General features: G+C 35.8%; 1 protein-coding gene across 1 annotated transcript; it reads right to left on the bottom strand.

Moving 5' to 3' along the window:
- Positions 1-16,447: 16,447 nt before the first annotated feature.
- On the bottom strand, positions 16,448-17,068 carry LOC138870680 (uncharacterized). The gene is made up of 2 exons (XM_070148507.1): positions 17,064-17,068; positions 16,448-16,958 (listed from the first exon to the last, which is right to left on the bottom strand). Exons 1-2 carry the CDS (start codon positions 17,066-17,068, stop codon positions 16,448-16,450), a joined length of 516 nt encoding a protein of 171 aa, XP_070004608.1.
- Between the last annotated feature and the right edge of the window lie 993 nt (positions 17,069-18,061).

Genomic DNA, 18,061 nt, shown 5'->3' with positions numbered 1-18,061 from the left:
TACAGATAGAGCAAGGGGCCATAGCATACTGCCATATTTTTTACAAGGAGTTGGAGATAATTGGAGACTTGGAGTGGAGCACTCTACCATGTGGGCCCACTTTGAGGAAATGCATAAAGGCACGGAAGCTAATAACAGCAAATAGATGGCTAATAAGCCAAGGGTCAGTCCATTTTCATGTCTATTTTCTTTCTCTTTTTATTCTTTTAAAAACAGTTTTCAAGATGAAAATAATGGCAACTAGGATAGCTTTTTGGGGAGTTTTTTTAAAAAGGCTATCGAACTTTTCGTCCTTGTGATATGTTAGTAATTAATTTTTAGTTAATTCAGTTTTATGTTTTCTGAACATTTAATTCTTATTTATCTAGTATTATTTTTTTGTGCATATCTTCACGATCATGTATGGGGGCTGACACCTACTTAGTGTTGGAAGGTCAAGGAAGTTACTGACTTGATGATAGAAAGCCAGAAACCCTAATGAATTAGGAAATATATTAGTATATTTTTAAAATTATATTAATCTCGAGTATGGGGTACAGTAAATTTTTTACATAATACATGGATAATTATATGGTGTAATATTTAATAATTCATTAAATTTGTGAAGAATCGCAAGCAGTTGAATTGTAAGTATATATCTCAATTAAATTAGGATTAAATGTGTTTAGACAAATTATACAAGGACGAAATCAAATTTATTGATATTGCGAGACTAAAAAAATGATAATTAGTTGGACAAAAAGTGTCCGTACTCGTTTCTTGAAAAGTTCTGTTCTGGTTCTCAAAAAACTTCTTAAAAAGAAGTACATCAAGACAATTTTCAATCAAAAGAAATTTCCTCCTGAAAATGTTCCAATCAAACACCTCAATTTTTTTAATTAAAAAAGAAATTTTTACATTCCTATACACTATATGAAACTATATTACCCTCCCTACTTAAATTTTATTATAATTATATTTTATATACCCAATTACCATTTATGTACATTTTAAGGGAATTAATGATAATAATTAGTGTCCTAAAATTACTCTAACATATCTTTCAGTCCCCCACGTTTCTCTCTCCACATCACACCCCCTACTACACGTATCTTGCATCCACCCACGATTCCACCATTGACAACCATTAAAAAGTTTTGAAGCTTTGAATTCGAATTTGAGTTTTCAAAAAATATTATTTGTTTGAATTGGATGTTATTGCAAAGAATTGGGAATTCTCTTTACGTCTCTCTCTATCTCTCAATCCCTAATTTCAATAATGTAAAGCAAAGGAAAAGAGAGCAGCAATTTCACCATTGACAGCCATTAAAAAGCTTTGAAGCTTTGAATTCGAATTTGGATTTTCAAAAATCATTATTTGTTTGGATTGGGTGTTGTTGCAAACAATTTGGAATATAGTTTGGAGTTTTATATCTCAATTTTGAGGGGTTTTGGTGAAGATTAGACTTGGTTTTGACTGAATTTCAGATTGAAACTCGAAGAAGAAGAAGAAGACATGATATACATTATATTTACGAAATTGTAGTAAAATTGTAGAAAAATTGTATTCTGTTGTTTATATATTTTTCTTTTATTTATTTAACTATTGTATGAAAGTTGAACAATATTGTGTTAAAATTATATTTAAGTTGTATAATATTATAGTTGTATATAACTAAGTAGAAATAATGTATGAAAATTGTAGATAAGTTGTAGATAAGTTATATAATATATAATTAGTTATATGAAATTTATTTTTACTATGTATAAATCAGATATAAAATATACAAAAGACATATTGTATAAAAATTTATATTTAAGTTGTATGTTATTGTAGTTGTATTTAACTGGGTAGAAATAATGTGTGAAAGTTGTAGATAAGTTGTAGAAATATGTAAGTAGTTGTATAAAATTTATTTTTACTATGTATAAATCAAATACAAAATATACAAAATACTTATTGTATAAAAGACATTCCCACCAGAGAAAAGGATCCCTTCTTTGATTCCAGTTTGCTCGTTAAGGTACTCCACTTTATTGTATAAATGAGGAATTTGATTGAGCTTAAGCTGATTTAATATTACTGTTTTTTGGCATTTGTAGTTGGGAAATCTTCTGTGATCGGGAATAATGAGGAGGTGTTGTCCGATAGTGAGCGAAGTGTATCAAAAAGCAGTAGAGAAATGTAAGAAAAAGCTTAGAGGACTCATAGCTGAGAAGAATTGTGCTCCTATTATCCTCCGATTGGCATAATCACTCTCTCTCTCTCGCCTTTTTAATTGCTTATTGCTGAGAAGAATTGTGATCAATATCGAATATTATTGAGTTGAATTCAGTATATTTGACTGTAAAATATCGAAAGAGAGGACATGTTGTGGTGTTGACAAGTTTATTTTTCTTTAGTAAAAATTATAAATGTGCATATATCTCTCTGTTTTTAAATGATTAGAAGTTTGTATATATGGAAGCATGTGTGCAATCATAATATTGGATGAATATAGAAACTTATTCGCAACTAAAGCAGCTTCACTTTCCAATTTTGCGATCAAACATGTAATGATGCTGGTAGAACGAAGGCTACGAGAATGGAGAAATTTAAAATCAAAGGGCGTACCAACTGACGAGAACTACCGATGATTGGAGAAAAATAAGGAAAGAGAAGAAGAGAGAGAAAAAGAAAAGGGAAAAGGGCGTAACTAAATCCCTTAATTGAAAGCACAAATAATGGATTTGGAGCCTTTTAAGATGGATTGTATATATTTTGTAAACAAAACTTGTTTATGCTAGGTAATTAGCTAAACATGGACATTAAGGGTAATAAAGTTTCAAATAGTGTATATGAATGAAAAAATCCCATTAAAAATGGAAAAATGTCCAATAATATCCCTAAACTATGGTATATAACTCACTTTTGTCCTCCGTTAGTAAACTGAGCCAAAAATATCCTCTCTGTTAGCACAATGGGCCACTAATGCCCTTCAACCTAAGGGCCCTCCACACAAATTATTTTAATCTTACATGGCATCCACATAGTTGTGACATGGTAGCCACATAAGCGGGGCAACCTCATAAACCCGCTCCGAATCCCATTTACAAACAAAGATCAAACAAAGGCCGTAACCCCATTTCCAAACAAAAACCAAATTTCTTCCTAAACCGTTCTTCCATGGTGATTTGAGAGTTGAGGTGATGATAAGATCGAGCAAGGTTTAACAACACAAATTAAAGATCATCTGAAGATATTCAAATCTCCAAATTTCTGCTCAATGTCTGATTTATCTGTGAATGCGCATGAAATTCAATATGCAAGAAGGCATCATTGCAGATTGATTGATATATTTGATAGCTTGGTCAGATTGCTATATTTGACAGCTTGGTCAGACGCCAATGCTGGGAGAAGGTTCTACAAATGTCCAAGATCCAAGGTTTGTAGAACCTTCTTCCAGCATTGGCGTTTGACCAAGCTGTCAAATATAGCGCAATCAATCCGCAATGACACCTTCTTGCATATTGAATTTCATGCACATTCATAGATAAATCAGACATTGAGCAAAAATTTGGAGATTTGAATATCTTCAGATGATCTTCACTTTGTGTTGTTAAACTTTGCTCGATCTTATCATCACCTCAACTCTCAAATCACCATGGAAGAACGGTCTAGGAAGAAATTGGGTTTTTGTTTGGAAATGGGGTTTGGAAATAGGTTACGGCCTTTGTTTGATCTTTGTTTGGAAATGGGATTCGGAGCGGGTTTATGAGGCTGCCCCGCATATGTGGCTGCCATGTCACAACTATGTGGATGCCATGTAAGATTAAAATGGCTTGTGTGGAGGGCCGTTAGGTTGAAGGGCATTAGTGGTTCATTGTGCTAACGGGGAGGATATTTTTGGCCCAGTTTACTAACGGAAGACAAAAATAAGCTATATACCATAGTTTACGGATATTATTAGACGTTTTGCGTTAATAAACTTCACATGGTCTAACACCATGAATCTTAGGGGTCGTTTAGTAGGGTGCATAAGAATAATGCTGAATATGGTGTATTAGTAATGCTGGTATTAGTTATGCTTGCATTAGTTATGCTGGTATTAGCTATGCTGACATATTTCTTATCCATTGTTTGGTTTAATGTATTAAAGCATCGCACAATTTCTAAAAGAATTGCTTGTTTACAAAAATACTCTCAAAACTAGTCCATCACTCAAACTTTTTAAAAGAAACATATGCTGAGAAACATTTTTATATGAAAAAGTTTAAAAAAATTATTTGATTTGTCTACCTATATTGTAAAATAGAACTAAATATTTATTTATAAAAAAGGAAATATGCTAAGTATTTATTTATTTACTAGAGATATAATTTTATTTCTCACTATTTGAATTATTTTAAACTTGCATTAATATAATAACTAGCATATTTTAATCAAGCATAAATTTTGAAGGACAATTTTGTCTTTAACTAAGCTAATACATGCATTAAAACCCATTGCATTGCTAATACTATGGTTTTCTGTGCATTAGTTATGCATAGGATAATACCAAATATGATGTATAACTAATGCTTGCATAACTAATGCATAGGTTCAAAATATCTACCAAACAAGGTATTATTAATACACAAAGCTAATGCAAGCATTATTTTATCTAATGCATCCTACCAAACGACCCCTTAAAGTGTTGCTGATCTCAGAATAACACTAAGCCACTAAGGCACTAAGAGGTCGTTTGGTAGAGTGTGTTAGAGAAAATAATGCATGCATTAGCTTTGTGTATTAGTAATGCTTTGTTTGGTACACTTTTCCAACCTATGTATAACTAATACAAGCATTAGTTATACACTCTATTTGGTATTATCCTATGTATAGCTAATGCATAGAAAATCATGGCATTAGCTATACAAAGGCTATTAATGCATGCATTAACATGGTTAAAGATAAAATTATCCTTAAAATCTCTTAAGTTAAAGAATATGGAGGGCATTTTTATAAATAATTAAATTTCTTAAAAATTATGCAATGCATTTTAATTTTTAATACACCACACTAAACAATGCATAGGAAATAATCTCTGTATAACTAATGCTTGTATTACTAACCCCTGCATTATTAATGCACCTTATTTAACATTATTCTTATACGCCCTACCAAACGACACTGTTAAATCGAAAGAAAACAATGGAATTAATCTAAAATATGTTGATTAAAGAACAAAACAAAAAATCAAAGAAAAAGGAGAATATTAATAAATAACCATTTAACTTGGAGCAAGCACCGACCCTCGTGGGCTGATTCTGGAGTTCCATTCTGACACGCCTGGATGCTTGTCTTTTTATTTCCTATTATTATTTGACAATTTCGCATATGTTTGTACAAAATGTTCTTTTTGATTTTCCCTTTTGCTCAGCCAAAACGGTGTACATGTGAATTTTTTTTGACTTGAATGTGTGGTTCCTTGAACGTTAGTTAGATCATTTATTGCAAACAAAATGATTAGTGGTGACAAAATAGTTAAAAGAAAATAGTTATCGCTAATATTATTCATTAAAAGTGGGTTGAATAATAAACTTTTTAAAAACGTATCAAATATAAATAAGAACCACACTATTCATTTAGAAAATGAATTACTAATGGGTAACTAATGGATAGCTAATAAGTTTAACTTTTACATTTGTAAAACCTCAAATTGGGGGTTTCTCAAGTTTGGGAAACTAGGAATTCTTCCAAAAGTAATCATATTCAAGAAGTCATGGATGATATGGTTACTCATATTTTGTCTTCATATTTTTTCAATATATATATATACTTTCAAAACATCATTTTTTAGTTTACAAATCTATACAAGCATTTACTATAATTTTTAGAGCTTTTAAATTAATTTTCCTGCATTTAAATTACTTAAATAATTATTAATTACTCCGTCAAATTACTTTGTGATGACTTGATCATCCAAAATTACTATTTTTGCATCCTCATATATGTTTCATAATATTTTTTACTTTATTTCGTATAATTATGTTTGCATTTTTAAGCTATTTACCTAATTTTGCAATAATAGCCTATATTCATATATAATTGCTTTTTATCTATATTATTTGTGTCAAAATAGCCTTCTATATTTTTATAGTGCTAAATTATTATTTATAATTATTTTAGTGCATAATTTTTTTCTCATCTACTAATTATTTTATAAATTATTTTGCTAAATTGTATGTGTTTAAAAGAGCAAGCCCAATTTTGAGTGATTTTTCGGACCAAGATGGCCCAACACCTTAGCCCAGAACCCCATCCCAAAGCCAAACGGCCCCTGTCTAATACCCGATCGGTATTCATTTTATTTAACCCACCCCGTTCATTTTTTAAATCCCAGCCGTTGATCTTTCAAGATCAACGACCCTCATTTTCCCCCGTTAATTAACCTAACCAGCCCCTAAACCCTAGAAACCATTGTATTCGCCCAGCCGCCTCTGTATCCTCTCTTTTCTTCTATTTCACGAACCCTAGCTGCCTCCCCTTAATCCCTCTCCAAATCCCACCGATAATGGGATTCGATTAATATTCTCTTGCCATATTTGAAACCTTTTGGTACTGGTTGTCTGTTTGTGATATTACCTAGGTGCTTGGCTAAACATGACAAACAATATCTTCTGAAATCAAAAGTGGTCCGAATCTTTGATTTTGAGCAATATTTCGTCTATATACGTTCAATACCATATTATGTGAGTCAGATTTCATTCAGATCTCTGTTGATTTACACTTTCCCTAAAAAACTAGGGTTTACCCGATTTCTCTCTTAAATTGATTTTGAAATAATTTTGCATGCTTTCTTTCCTTATTTGTTGTTTGATTTACTTCGTTTCCTTGTGTGTTCGTTCAATTGTTACTGCTATATAAACCCTTCCCCATTCCTCTTTAAGACAAGACTTGAATTGATATAATCTCACTAAAATAATTTTGAGGCTTTGCTTTGCAAATTCCTTTATTATCTTGTTCTTTGTTTGTGGTGGCTGGCTGAAAGCCAAGGCCACTGAGAATCTACTATACTTTTCTGGGTGCGAACATTGCCCAGGGTTCTTTTGAAGCTCTAGGGAACTTTGACGCATCGAGTTTTCTGGGTTCGTGTGGATCTTTTGCTCATATTTGTTGTCCATTTAACTGGTAAGCTACTTGACTTCTGTAATTTCATCCCTATATGTCTTTGATTTGCATGTGTTCTCACCTCTGAAATCTTTGGCTTAATATGTTTTCTGGATTGCTTTTGTACGCAATTCTGTTAATTCTACCTTGTTCTAAGTCTTTTAGCATCTAACTTCTTCCTAATGCTGCTAGTTCTGAGTTTGCCTAAGCCCAACTTGTATAATCTGATCCTCTTAAGTTCGATTAACCAGTGTATTGGTGTTTGGATATTCCCTAAAACATGCTTACTTGCGTTGTCCTTAATCTCTATAGTGAATGCTTCATACTTGTGCTAGAACCTCCTCTTTTAATTGTGGCATGTTCCCCTGCTATTTTATCACTCAATATATGATCCCCATACCCCATTACTGATTGACTGAGATCTTGACATCTCCCTACCCTATTTGAACCATTTTGTTTTATGACATAACTTAGATCTTCTCTAGTTGATTAGCCTACTGTGTCAATCCCAGAATACCTACATGTACTATTTGGTATGAGCTTGCTATCTCACACTGTTCTGAGTCCCTGCAATGTTTGTCTTGCATGTACAATGTGTTTCAATTTGCACTAAAAATCATTTTCTATCGAATATGATCTTGCTTCTATGCTAATATATTTCCCAGCCTGTCTTTGGTTCATTTGATACCCTGTTCTTCCAGTATTTATCACAATGTGTGTCCCCCATCATATCTAAATACTGATTAGCATAACCCTAGTATGCATACTTACCTTAATTGGAATCTCCTAGGTCTCAATTGGTCTAGTGTCATGAATGATAATCTATGTGTATCCTGCAAACCCATTTCTTTCCCTATTTCTTTCAATATGAGGCTATCTATATGGTGCTTTGCTATCCTGCTGAACCTACTGGCCTGCTTGATTAATTACTCTGCATGCTCAACTTGGTTATGCCTACTTTAGGGTACAAGTGTACCCCCAATTCTGTCCTTTAGCCATTGTCCATTCTCCCTCATTTGCTACTTATGCAATTCTGAACTCCTTATTCTTAGCCGGCTGAAAGCCAAGGCTACCAAGGCTTTTACTATTGACCTCCCTGGTGTGAGCACTGCTCGGGGTCCACCTGAGACCCTTGTGAATTCTGACACACTAGGGTTTGGGTCCCTAATCACTTCCCTCTAATACTGGAACCTGAATTATCTCAGTTCCCTCTTCTTATTATCCCATGAACATGTAAGCTGGTTGGTTTAAGTAATTCAATGCTTAGCAATATAATTGTGTGATTTGGCTCTGAGCTCTTCTATGGATTCTAGGTTGAATTTATGAACATGGCTCTTTGGTGAAAGTCTGGGTGTGCTATTGAAGGGCCTAGACACTGATGGGTATTCTTTGGGCCCGTTGTGGGCTTACTGTTGATTATTTGTACCAAGTTTGTAGCTACTTTATTATTGGGCCTGTAATAACTTTTGTAATAAACAATTGAGGAATTAGTAAAATGGGGAAGGGTTGGATTCTTAATGTCTGTATAAAAGGGGTAGATAACATGACTATAAGACTCGTTGATTCATATGATATATATGTTATTAAGTTTATATGTGCACTGTAGAAACCATGTCATTAGGGTAAACACACATACACACTTTGCTAGCAAACATGAATCCAAATGCTGAAATCATTATTATTGTTACGTGCCACTAGAAAATCTGCCTATAGGAACAAATGTCACTAAACTTTCGTTTAATTTGCTGCAGCACGCCCATTAGAAATCATGTCCATAGGATTTTGATCACCTCATTTGCTATTATCTCGCACTGTTCACTAGAAACCATGCCTATAGGATTTTAATCATCTCATTCGTTATCGCATCGCACTGTTCACCTAGAAAACATGTCTATAGGATTGGGTGTAATGATAAAAATCAGCTCCAAGTGCTAAACATTAGAGATCCTATCTATAGGACATCACTGTTCGTCTTAATAAGAGTCAATGTTGCACCTCTCAATATGGTTTATTATGCACTTCTAGGATCCTCCCAATGATCTTTTATTATTCCTTACTGCATGAGTCACCTAGACACAACATGCTTAATAACTAAAAATCTGCAATTTCATTAATCAATATGCAAAATGTATAATCTTGTCTATAAGCAACTCTTGGCCTCTGAAACTACTTGCAAACCTCGATGTCTTGTCACATAGAAATCATGTCTATAGGATTTAAGTTCCTTAATTCTGAATTGCTTAACATGAAATTTGTCTTGCGTGCATTTGTTGCTTAAGTGTGGGGGCAAACTTGAGCCTTAACTACCTATATGTGAAGTCCAATGTGTTTTTGTATGTCGCCTAGTTTTGACATTTCTGAGTAGCCTAAGTGAGGTCTAGAACCACACAAATAGAGGTCCAATACCTCCTGGACCATAGGTATGGGACAGATAGAGCACGCATAGGGTACGACTTAGAATTGAATTAGAATGCTTCTAGGTAACAACTTGACATAGTAATAAGGTAGCAAGAGATGATAGTCTGTGCCCGCTGAATAATATGAGTAATTCCCTATTCTAAAGGAGTTGCGAAGTATTATTTATGTAGCACGGGGTGACCCTTTAGGCTAAAAACTTAGGACCCCCCCTTATTTTCTTCCTCTTTATGCGTGGTTATCAGATATTAATAATTGTATCCCTACAATCGTGTTAAGACTTGTATTAATTATGTTGTAATAAAATTCTTTGACTTCTAAATTCCCTTTGTTTATTTGATCACCTAGTTTAATAATAATCCACATAATCTTGAGTTCGGCCAGGACCCACAGTTATGGACCTCGAAGAGTGCCTAACACCTTCTCTTTGAGGTAATTTGAACTCTTACCCGATCTTTGGTGGCGTTGACTAGTCAAACAGAGTTATTTGCAAATAGGCGCCCTAACGTACCTTAAAAATCATTAGGTGACAATTATTCTCCTTTAGCACTCTATCTCCCATTCCAAAAGGAGTTGTCACGACGTTGAAACCCGCTTTCGCGAGAAAACAGAGCGCGACAACATGACGATACTGCTGGGGATATACTTAGGTTCTTACCATAATGAACTTGACTTATGTGGATTATTTTGTTATAAAATGCACATTACTTTTCCATCTTTATTTGTTACATTTTGCTATTACCTGCATATCCCTTTCTTCACCTTTACTTGTTTAAACCCGTTATAACATACACACCCCTTCCCCATTTGCCCTTATTTGCTTTAACTGCTCTTTATTTGTTTAAAGACTGCTATGTCATGCCTCTCCAATCCCTACTCCATTACTTTCTTATTATATTTTTGCATGTATTCCACGAACTAACTTCTTCCCTTGTATTTCTTTCTATGTTTTTCATATTTTTACTTTAATACTATATTTACCGCTTTCCACATATTTATCATGCAAATACTTGACAACGAAGCATGCTCCACATCAAACTCCACTCGTGTCAATTATCAACATAGCGGCGCTTGATGAGTGTCCGCACTCTTCTAAAATTACCTTTTTTAAATCGGAAATGCTTATTTACGGTAGACTGGTCGATCAGCGGTGTAGTCGACGGTCCCATGCCTTTCCCTCTCAAGTTGTCCACTTGAGAGTACCAGTCTTGGCCATTTTAGAAACCCTATTCCAATATCAAATATACATGTATCATGTTAAACCTAGTATGGGTTATAACATTGTCAACGTGATATCTCGCTAAGATAAGCCTTGTCTAAAGTCCGACAGGATTTCCACAATCCCAATGGACACCGTCATGTTATATGCATTACTTGGAGAAAATATGCCTATATGCTGATTATTAGTATGTAAATAGTCGAATCTGGAGGAGGAGAGGGCTAACTCTATTTGTTTACAGAAAATGAAGCACGAAGTCCCCAGGTTTGGCATGGTCCAAAACATCCCACCTCTATTACTGGATTGGTAGAAAAATCTTGCACCTAGCGACAAGAATCATGTGAGAAGGGTTCTTGGTAATTTGTCATCTTTGTTAGACATCCGACCGAATAGAGCAATGATTGAGGCTGCTACTATATTTTGGGATGAGAAAAAGGATGTCTTCCGCTTCGGTGACATAGAAATGACTTCTCTCTTGGAGGAAATAGGAGGTTTCGCTAAGCTACCACAAGATAGTCTCAGATTATTATTACTAGAGAATCACACCCCTCGCAGTTTTCTGAAGATGCTAGGTTTCAATAAAAATGATGAATTGCTTTGTTTGAAGAGGTCGTATATCCCATTTGAATTCTTTTATGAGCTTTATGGGCACAGTAAGTCATATCGTCTCCATCATGAGGAACTCGCCATTACTTCCTTGGGTTGGATGCACTGTCGAGTCTATGTGTTCATTGTCTGCTTCTTGGTGTTGATGATATTTCCGATGAAAGTGGGAAGGATCCACACTCGTCTAGCCATGTTCTCCAGGACCTTAATGGAAGGTATTGAGGGACAAACCTACACTATCATCCCCATGATTTTGGCTGAAATATACCGCGCTCTAGATCGGTGCAAGCAGGAGTTCAGGCACTTCGAGGGTTGTAATCTGCTACTACAAGTTTGGTTATTAGAACATTTTCAAAGAGAAGAGTATCACCAAGAGCTCCTGCATTGACCATTGAATAATCACATAGCTTGCCATCACCCAAAGAGAATGACATTTGTCCTAGACAGGTTTACACAACCTAGAAATGCTGTGAGCTGGGTGCGCTTCTTCAGCAATCTGACAGACGAGCAGGTACATTGGATGTCGAATGGCTTCCTAGCAGTGAGTTCATAATCAGGTCAAGAGAAAATACTCATCTAGTACTGATCGGGTTGAGGGAAATTTATCTTTATGCTCCCATAAGGGTAATGAGACAAGCGGGAAGGAAACATGTTATACCTTAGGTTTCCAACGCGGTCCAGTACAAAGCAGATTTTAAAGGGGACGTTATACCATTCAAGTTTGAGGCACGACATATGTGGAATCAGAAGGTCATTGTGGAAAAGTATACTATTGATCTAGACAGATATCATGCCGGTCATGTGTACTTCTACCCATCATGGCTAATAGATGATATAGCAGAAGATGTCAAGCTGAGAGTTAATCTGAAAAATAGGATCATAGATGACGCTGCTGAAGCCCAGGTCAAATACAAGAGGTTACGCAAGAGGGTCTTTGAATTTGAAGCTAGGCACCTAGAGCAACATAAATTGAATATGGAAGTGATCAATGAATGGAGGGAAATTGCCACCAAATTAACAGAGAGATTGGAATATCTGGAGCAAGGGTTGATGGAACTTGAAAGGAAAATGAGAAAGAGGGTTGCGGGCTGTCAAAACATGGATGGAAATGAAGGAGGGCTCCTAGCAAAGGCTTATCTATTGCTAGACATGCGCGACTTGGGGAATCTGATCGATGGAGTCAAGAGAGCCAAGCACGGGGAGGGTCCTTCTGAGACCGAGTAGATTAGGGGAATTTTGTTTTACTATTTTCTAGTTTAGTTTAGATTTCGATTGTAATACGGCAAAAGCCATTAGTAACTTTCTTATTATTTTCGTTTTAGTAAAGATTTGATTCATTTTCACATTAATGAAATGACGCAATTATTGGCATAAAATTTCTCCAAGTCTATGTGTCGCTTAGGCCTACCTCGAGCACAATGAGGTCCCCTAAAATTAGGACGCGAATTTATTCTGCAAAGCATGTTCAATATTGCAAGCATTCTTTTAATATCCCTTATTGACTTGTTTACCTTTTGTCTTTTTTCTTTATTTTGATTATTCCCATTCCCCAAGGTTGGTTCGTGCATACTGACATCATCTGCATATCATACTAGATCCAAAGGTCCTCCACCTCCTCCTCCACCAAGTGATCCTAAAGGCAGAAGCAAAGGGAAAGGAAAGATAGACGATTTAAGTGGTATCAGAAAGGACAATGCAGAAAATGTTGAGACTTCGAATGGTCGGAGTACTCCAGCACAGAATGTGATAGTTTATATGAGTCCACCAAACTATAGAGAGACCATGTCCTCTATGGGTTTCCACTGAGAATGCTAATGAAACAGTAAGTAAGTAAGACAGGGAGTTTTACGTGGAGAAATCCCTGCTCAAGAGGATAAAAAACCACGACCTACACTGGTAGGATTTCAACTTCACTATGAGAAACTTTAGATTACAACCTATGCAATCTAGGAATTAAACTCTTAATCCCTCACTGACTTGTAATACACCTATTACAAGACACTTTGCAATACGCCTATTATAAATACTTCAGCTCATGACTAACTCTAGTCACGACTCAAACACTAAGGGGTCGTTTGGTAGGATGCATTAGATAAAATAATGCACGCATTAGCTTTGTGTATTAATAATACATTATTTGGTACACATTTTGAATCTATGCATTAGTTATGCAAGCATTAGCTATACACCCTATTTGGTATTATCCTATGCATAACTAATGCATAGAAAGCAATGGTATTAGCAATGCAACGAGTTTTAATGCATGCATTAGCTTAGTTAAAGACAAAATTGTCCTTCAAAATTTATGTTTGATTAAAATATGCTAGTTAGTATATTAATGCAAGTTCAAAATAATCCAAATAGTGAGAAATAAAATTATATCCCTAGTAAATAAATAAATACTTAGCATATTTTCTTTTTTATAAATAAATATTTAATTTTATTTTACAATATAGGTAGACAAATCAAATAATTTTTTGTAAACTTTTTCATATAAAAATATTTCTCAACATATATTTCTTTTAAAAAGTTAGAGTGTGAACTAGTGGAGGTCGAGCATTAAGGTTGTAGGTTGTGAGTATTTCTACAGCGCACTAGAGTGAGACTAGCCGGTTAGGAGTTAGTCTTAGGATGCTACTGGTCAGCAACTGATGCAGGGCTTTATTTGCTGGATATTATTATATCTTCCATCTTTTTCGTACTTCCTATATTTCTTATATTGCTATTATTTTATTTTATTTTATGTTATGTTATGTTATGTTATGTTATTTTATGTTATTTTATTACGAGTCTATTGATAGTACTAATATATCGTATCTTTTCGCTTTCTTAAGCCGATGATCTCCTGGAAACTGCCTCTCTGCCTCTCGGGGTAGGGGAAAGGTCTGCATACATATTACCCTCCCCAGACCCCACTTATGGGATTATACTGGGTGGTTGTTGTTGTTGTTGTTGTTGTTGTTGTTGTTGTTGTTGTTGTTGTTTGTTAACAAACAATTCTTTTAGAAATTGTGCAATGCATTAATACATCAAACCAAATAGTGGATAAGAAATATGTCAGCATAACTAATACTAGTATAATTAATGCAAGCATAACTAATACCAACATTACTAATACACCTTATTCAACATTATTCTTATGCACCCTACCAAATGACTCCTAAGGGTTTATGGTTTTATAAGGGGTTTCTAAGCAACGCTTCTAGATAAGCAAAGTAGGAATTACAATGAAAAACAATTACAAAGTTACAACTCAACTAATGACAACAAGATACTAGATTTAGGAACTGGTCTGTAGTAGTGTTAAACTTTGTTCTTATTGTACTTGAGATTTGAATGCTCGAATGTCAGATTGCTTGAATGCTTGGAATGAATTCTCAAGTGTTCAAACGATGTTTTGTTGTAATACTCTTGTTAATACAACTTGGATGACATCACTTGAATGATGTAATAACTTGGTTGGTCAAAGACAAGTGACTGCAGAACTGTGCTACACTGTTTCTGTGTACAGTGCAGGCAGTCACTTTCTAGCTGTACACAGTTAACTTCGTACTGCTGTCAGGGAAACACATGGGTATCATGTCCCTGTGTTGATTCTCTATCTTCTAAAGTTATAACAATTCACATTAGCTGGAGTCCATTGATTTGTGATGTGTACCAAGTGTGTCAGGTTCCTTATCTGGTTCTTTGACAGTAAGTTTGTTAGATTATCAAAACATAAAGCTAAGACATTGTAAACCCATCAATTTCCCCCTTTTTAATGATGACAAACTTAGAAATTGATAACACACGTTTAGAGCAAAATTAACCAGATGAAGAAACATGAACTTCACAAGTTACCCCTGACTCTATGTTTCCCTCTTAATCAGAACCTTGTTTCAATTATACTTCCCCCTTTTGGCATCATTAAAAATACACAAGCAAGCAATCAGCATAAAGAAGTCTAGCCTAGCTAAATCATGCCACATATGTGCACATAACATGATAGAAAAGAGAAATAGAGAAACATAAGCATTAAACAGCAAAAGAGGATAGTTTTTATAAAACATATGCCTTTGCTATACAGTAAAGGCAAAGATTGGGCTATTTTCAACGGGAGCAGTACAAGTACATCCCATCTACATCACAAAAAGAAATAAAACAACTGCCAAAGTCATCAAAACAAGAATAGAAAATCCAGAAACTAGTCACTGAAGGGTTGCCTAGGGGACACTAGGAGGAGAGGGCTTGGAGGCTGCAAAAAGGGTGTTGAGAACAAGATCCATTTGGGCATTTGCCTACATTTGCTCGGTGAGCAGTTTCTCCTTCAAGTTCTCCACTTGTGCCCTGAGATCATCATTTTCTTTAGTCAGACAAGCTATTTCCTCATTTGACCCTAGACCCCCTTGGACCTGCTGACCTTACAGTATGGCGTTCCTTGCCTTCAACTTTCGAATCTCCTCGGTTGAACTATTTTGAGCATTGATGAGATGAGAGATTGTCGAAGTGCTGCCTACCCCTTTTTGATACACTCACATTCCTCCAAGGTTATTTGAAAGAAGGTCTGCTTCTTGGTCCCTACTTTGGACTGTCCCAATGGCACTTTGAAGAACTTAAAAATGTGTGTAAGAAGAAACCCATATGAAAGACCATGGTTTCCATCCTTGAAAGTTGCCACCTTCTGCATATGCTCAATCATGATGGCAGGTAGGTTTATAGCTTTAAATCCATCCAGTGCCTCCATCAGATACAAGTCAAATTTGGAAGTAATGGACATCCTCTCAGCACGGGGTTAGAAGAACCTTGTTCACCAGCTCGAACAATAACTGATAAACGGGGAGCAAGGCTTTCTTGTGAACCTGTTCCCCCTTCTAGTTTGCACCTTCATTCACAATAGCATTTCTGAAGTTTGACCCACACAATTTTTTCATAGAAGACTTACCATTAGTAGGGACTTTAAGAATATCCCCAAGTAGAGAAACATCAAACACAATATCCACCCCATTTACTAAAGCACAAATATGGTCAGTGTCAACAGGAAAGAGGTCGGCATAAAAGCTTTGGACCTCATCCTCATAGACCTTGGGCGCATCCATTATGAACAGATTTCCCCACTTCTAAAACCCGACCATCTCAATTACTTTTCTCATGCAGGCCATTTCAGAAATTGCTGGGTCAAAAGTGTGACCCCACAAGACTTTTTGGTACCTCAGTCGTTCTTTAGCGGGCAGACTCTCACACTTCACTCTGTGTGCAGAATCAGGTTCCCTCACAGTTTCCACCTTCCTCTTTCCAGACTTCACACTCGATTTACCTTTTCCACTTGACTTGTCCAACATATCCTCATCAGATAATGACTGGTCACTCACTACTTCTTTCAACTTTCCAACACTTTTCACTGATCTTGAACTTGGCATAGCAACACCTTCCTCCGAAGTAGATTGCTTCTTCTTATGGGACCCTTTAACCAAAGAACTAGGTTCCTCTGTTGCTTTCTCATCAACTTCCACCACAGGAATGTCCTTGTCGCATACCACTTCTCCATTTTTCACCAGCCTCTTCTTTTTCTTCTTATTACTCCTTTTGCTCTTTTGTAGGGCAAACTCATAAGCCTCTTTGGCTTGCAACCTAGTAGTAGGTCACTTACTAGAAGACTTAAGAGTGATTACTCCCCTTCTCTTGACAATAAAAACATCTAGAGCAGCATTATCTTGATCTTCCTCATCACTAGACCTCATCTCGGGAACTAGAATTTCCAAGGGCTCAACAACGAAGTGTGGAGAGGGAGCAGGGGCAAAACTGATCTAGGAAGAGGATCCTTGACCTGTTTCCTCTGGAGAGGGGTCAGGTCCTTCACGAGAAATCCCAGTAGTTTCTGTTGGTGTAGAGTTTTCAAAAAGCACCATAACTCCTTCTTCCACTAACCCCTGTGTCTCATTCCTCTGAGACTCAGGCACACAAGAGATTTCCTCATGCACTATTCCATCTATAGATACGACTAGTATGTTTGCGACGGCCTCTTTCTCTAGAGACTCCATGGTTACCATAAACTAAGGAGCAAGAACAACTGAAGATTGATCAACACTAACCTCTGAGACCTCTACAATTTGCGGAACTTTACCCTGTTCTCTACCCTTGCTTTGGTCGGTGAGAATCTCAGTCGATAGAGATGAAGGATTATCAAATTTTGGGGTTTTTGAGTTCTCATCATTTGGAGTGAGAGAGAGGTTTGAGAGAGTCGCATGAGAACTAAAGGGTGTATCGAAATCTAGTTTGGAGGTGTTTTCAGTAGTTGAGACTGGAATTGTGAAAGAGGGTTCATTAGGGATGGAAGAATCAAGGGTTTTCTCTAGGGCGTTCTCAACTAAGGAAGGGATTATCAGGTGATTTTCAGCCATTGCAAAGATACCATTGAAATTATTTTGGAGAAAGACTAAAGAGAGGAGTATGACCGTTCAAGAAGAAGAGAGGATTTTAATAGGAGAAGATAATTATGAGGGAGAGAGAGAAATAGGTTTTGAAATGGAGGTAGTGTATGGGGAGTTGCAACGTTTCAGAGGGAGATGAAGGGATTTGAAATGAAAAGACGTGACAACAGGGTCTGAAAAGGTGATGATGTGGAACTTGATTTTTTGCATCCTTTTTATGATATGTATGAAGAATATGCACAAAACTACTAACCTGTGGTACAAGAACTGGGTTCTTGACCTGTCTTTGAAAATTTTAATCCT

This window comes from Nicotiana sylvestris, chromosome 6, assembly GCF_000393655.2.
Source record: "Nicotiana sylvestris chromosome 6, ASM39365v2, whole genome shotgun sequence".
NCBI classification, from domain to species: Eukaryota; Viridiplantae; Streptophyta; class Magnoliopsida; order Solanales; family Solanaceae; genus Nicotiana; species Nicotiana sylvestris.
This window is presented reverse-complemented; position numbering and strand designations above follow the sequence as displayed.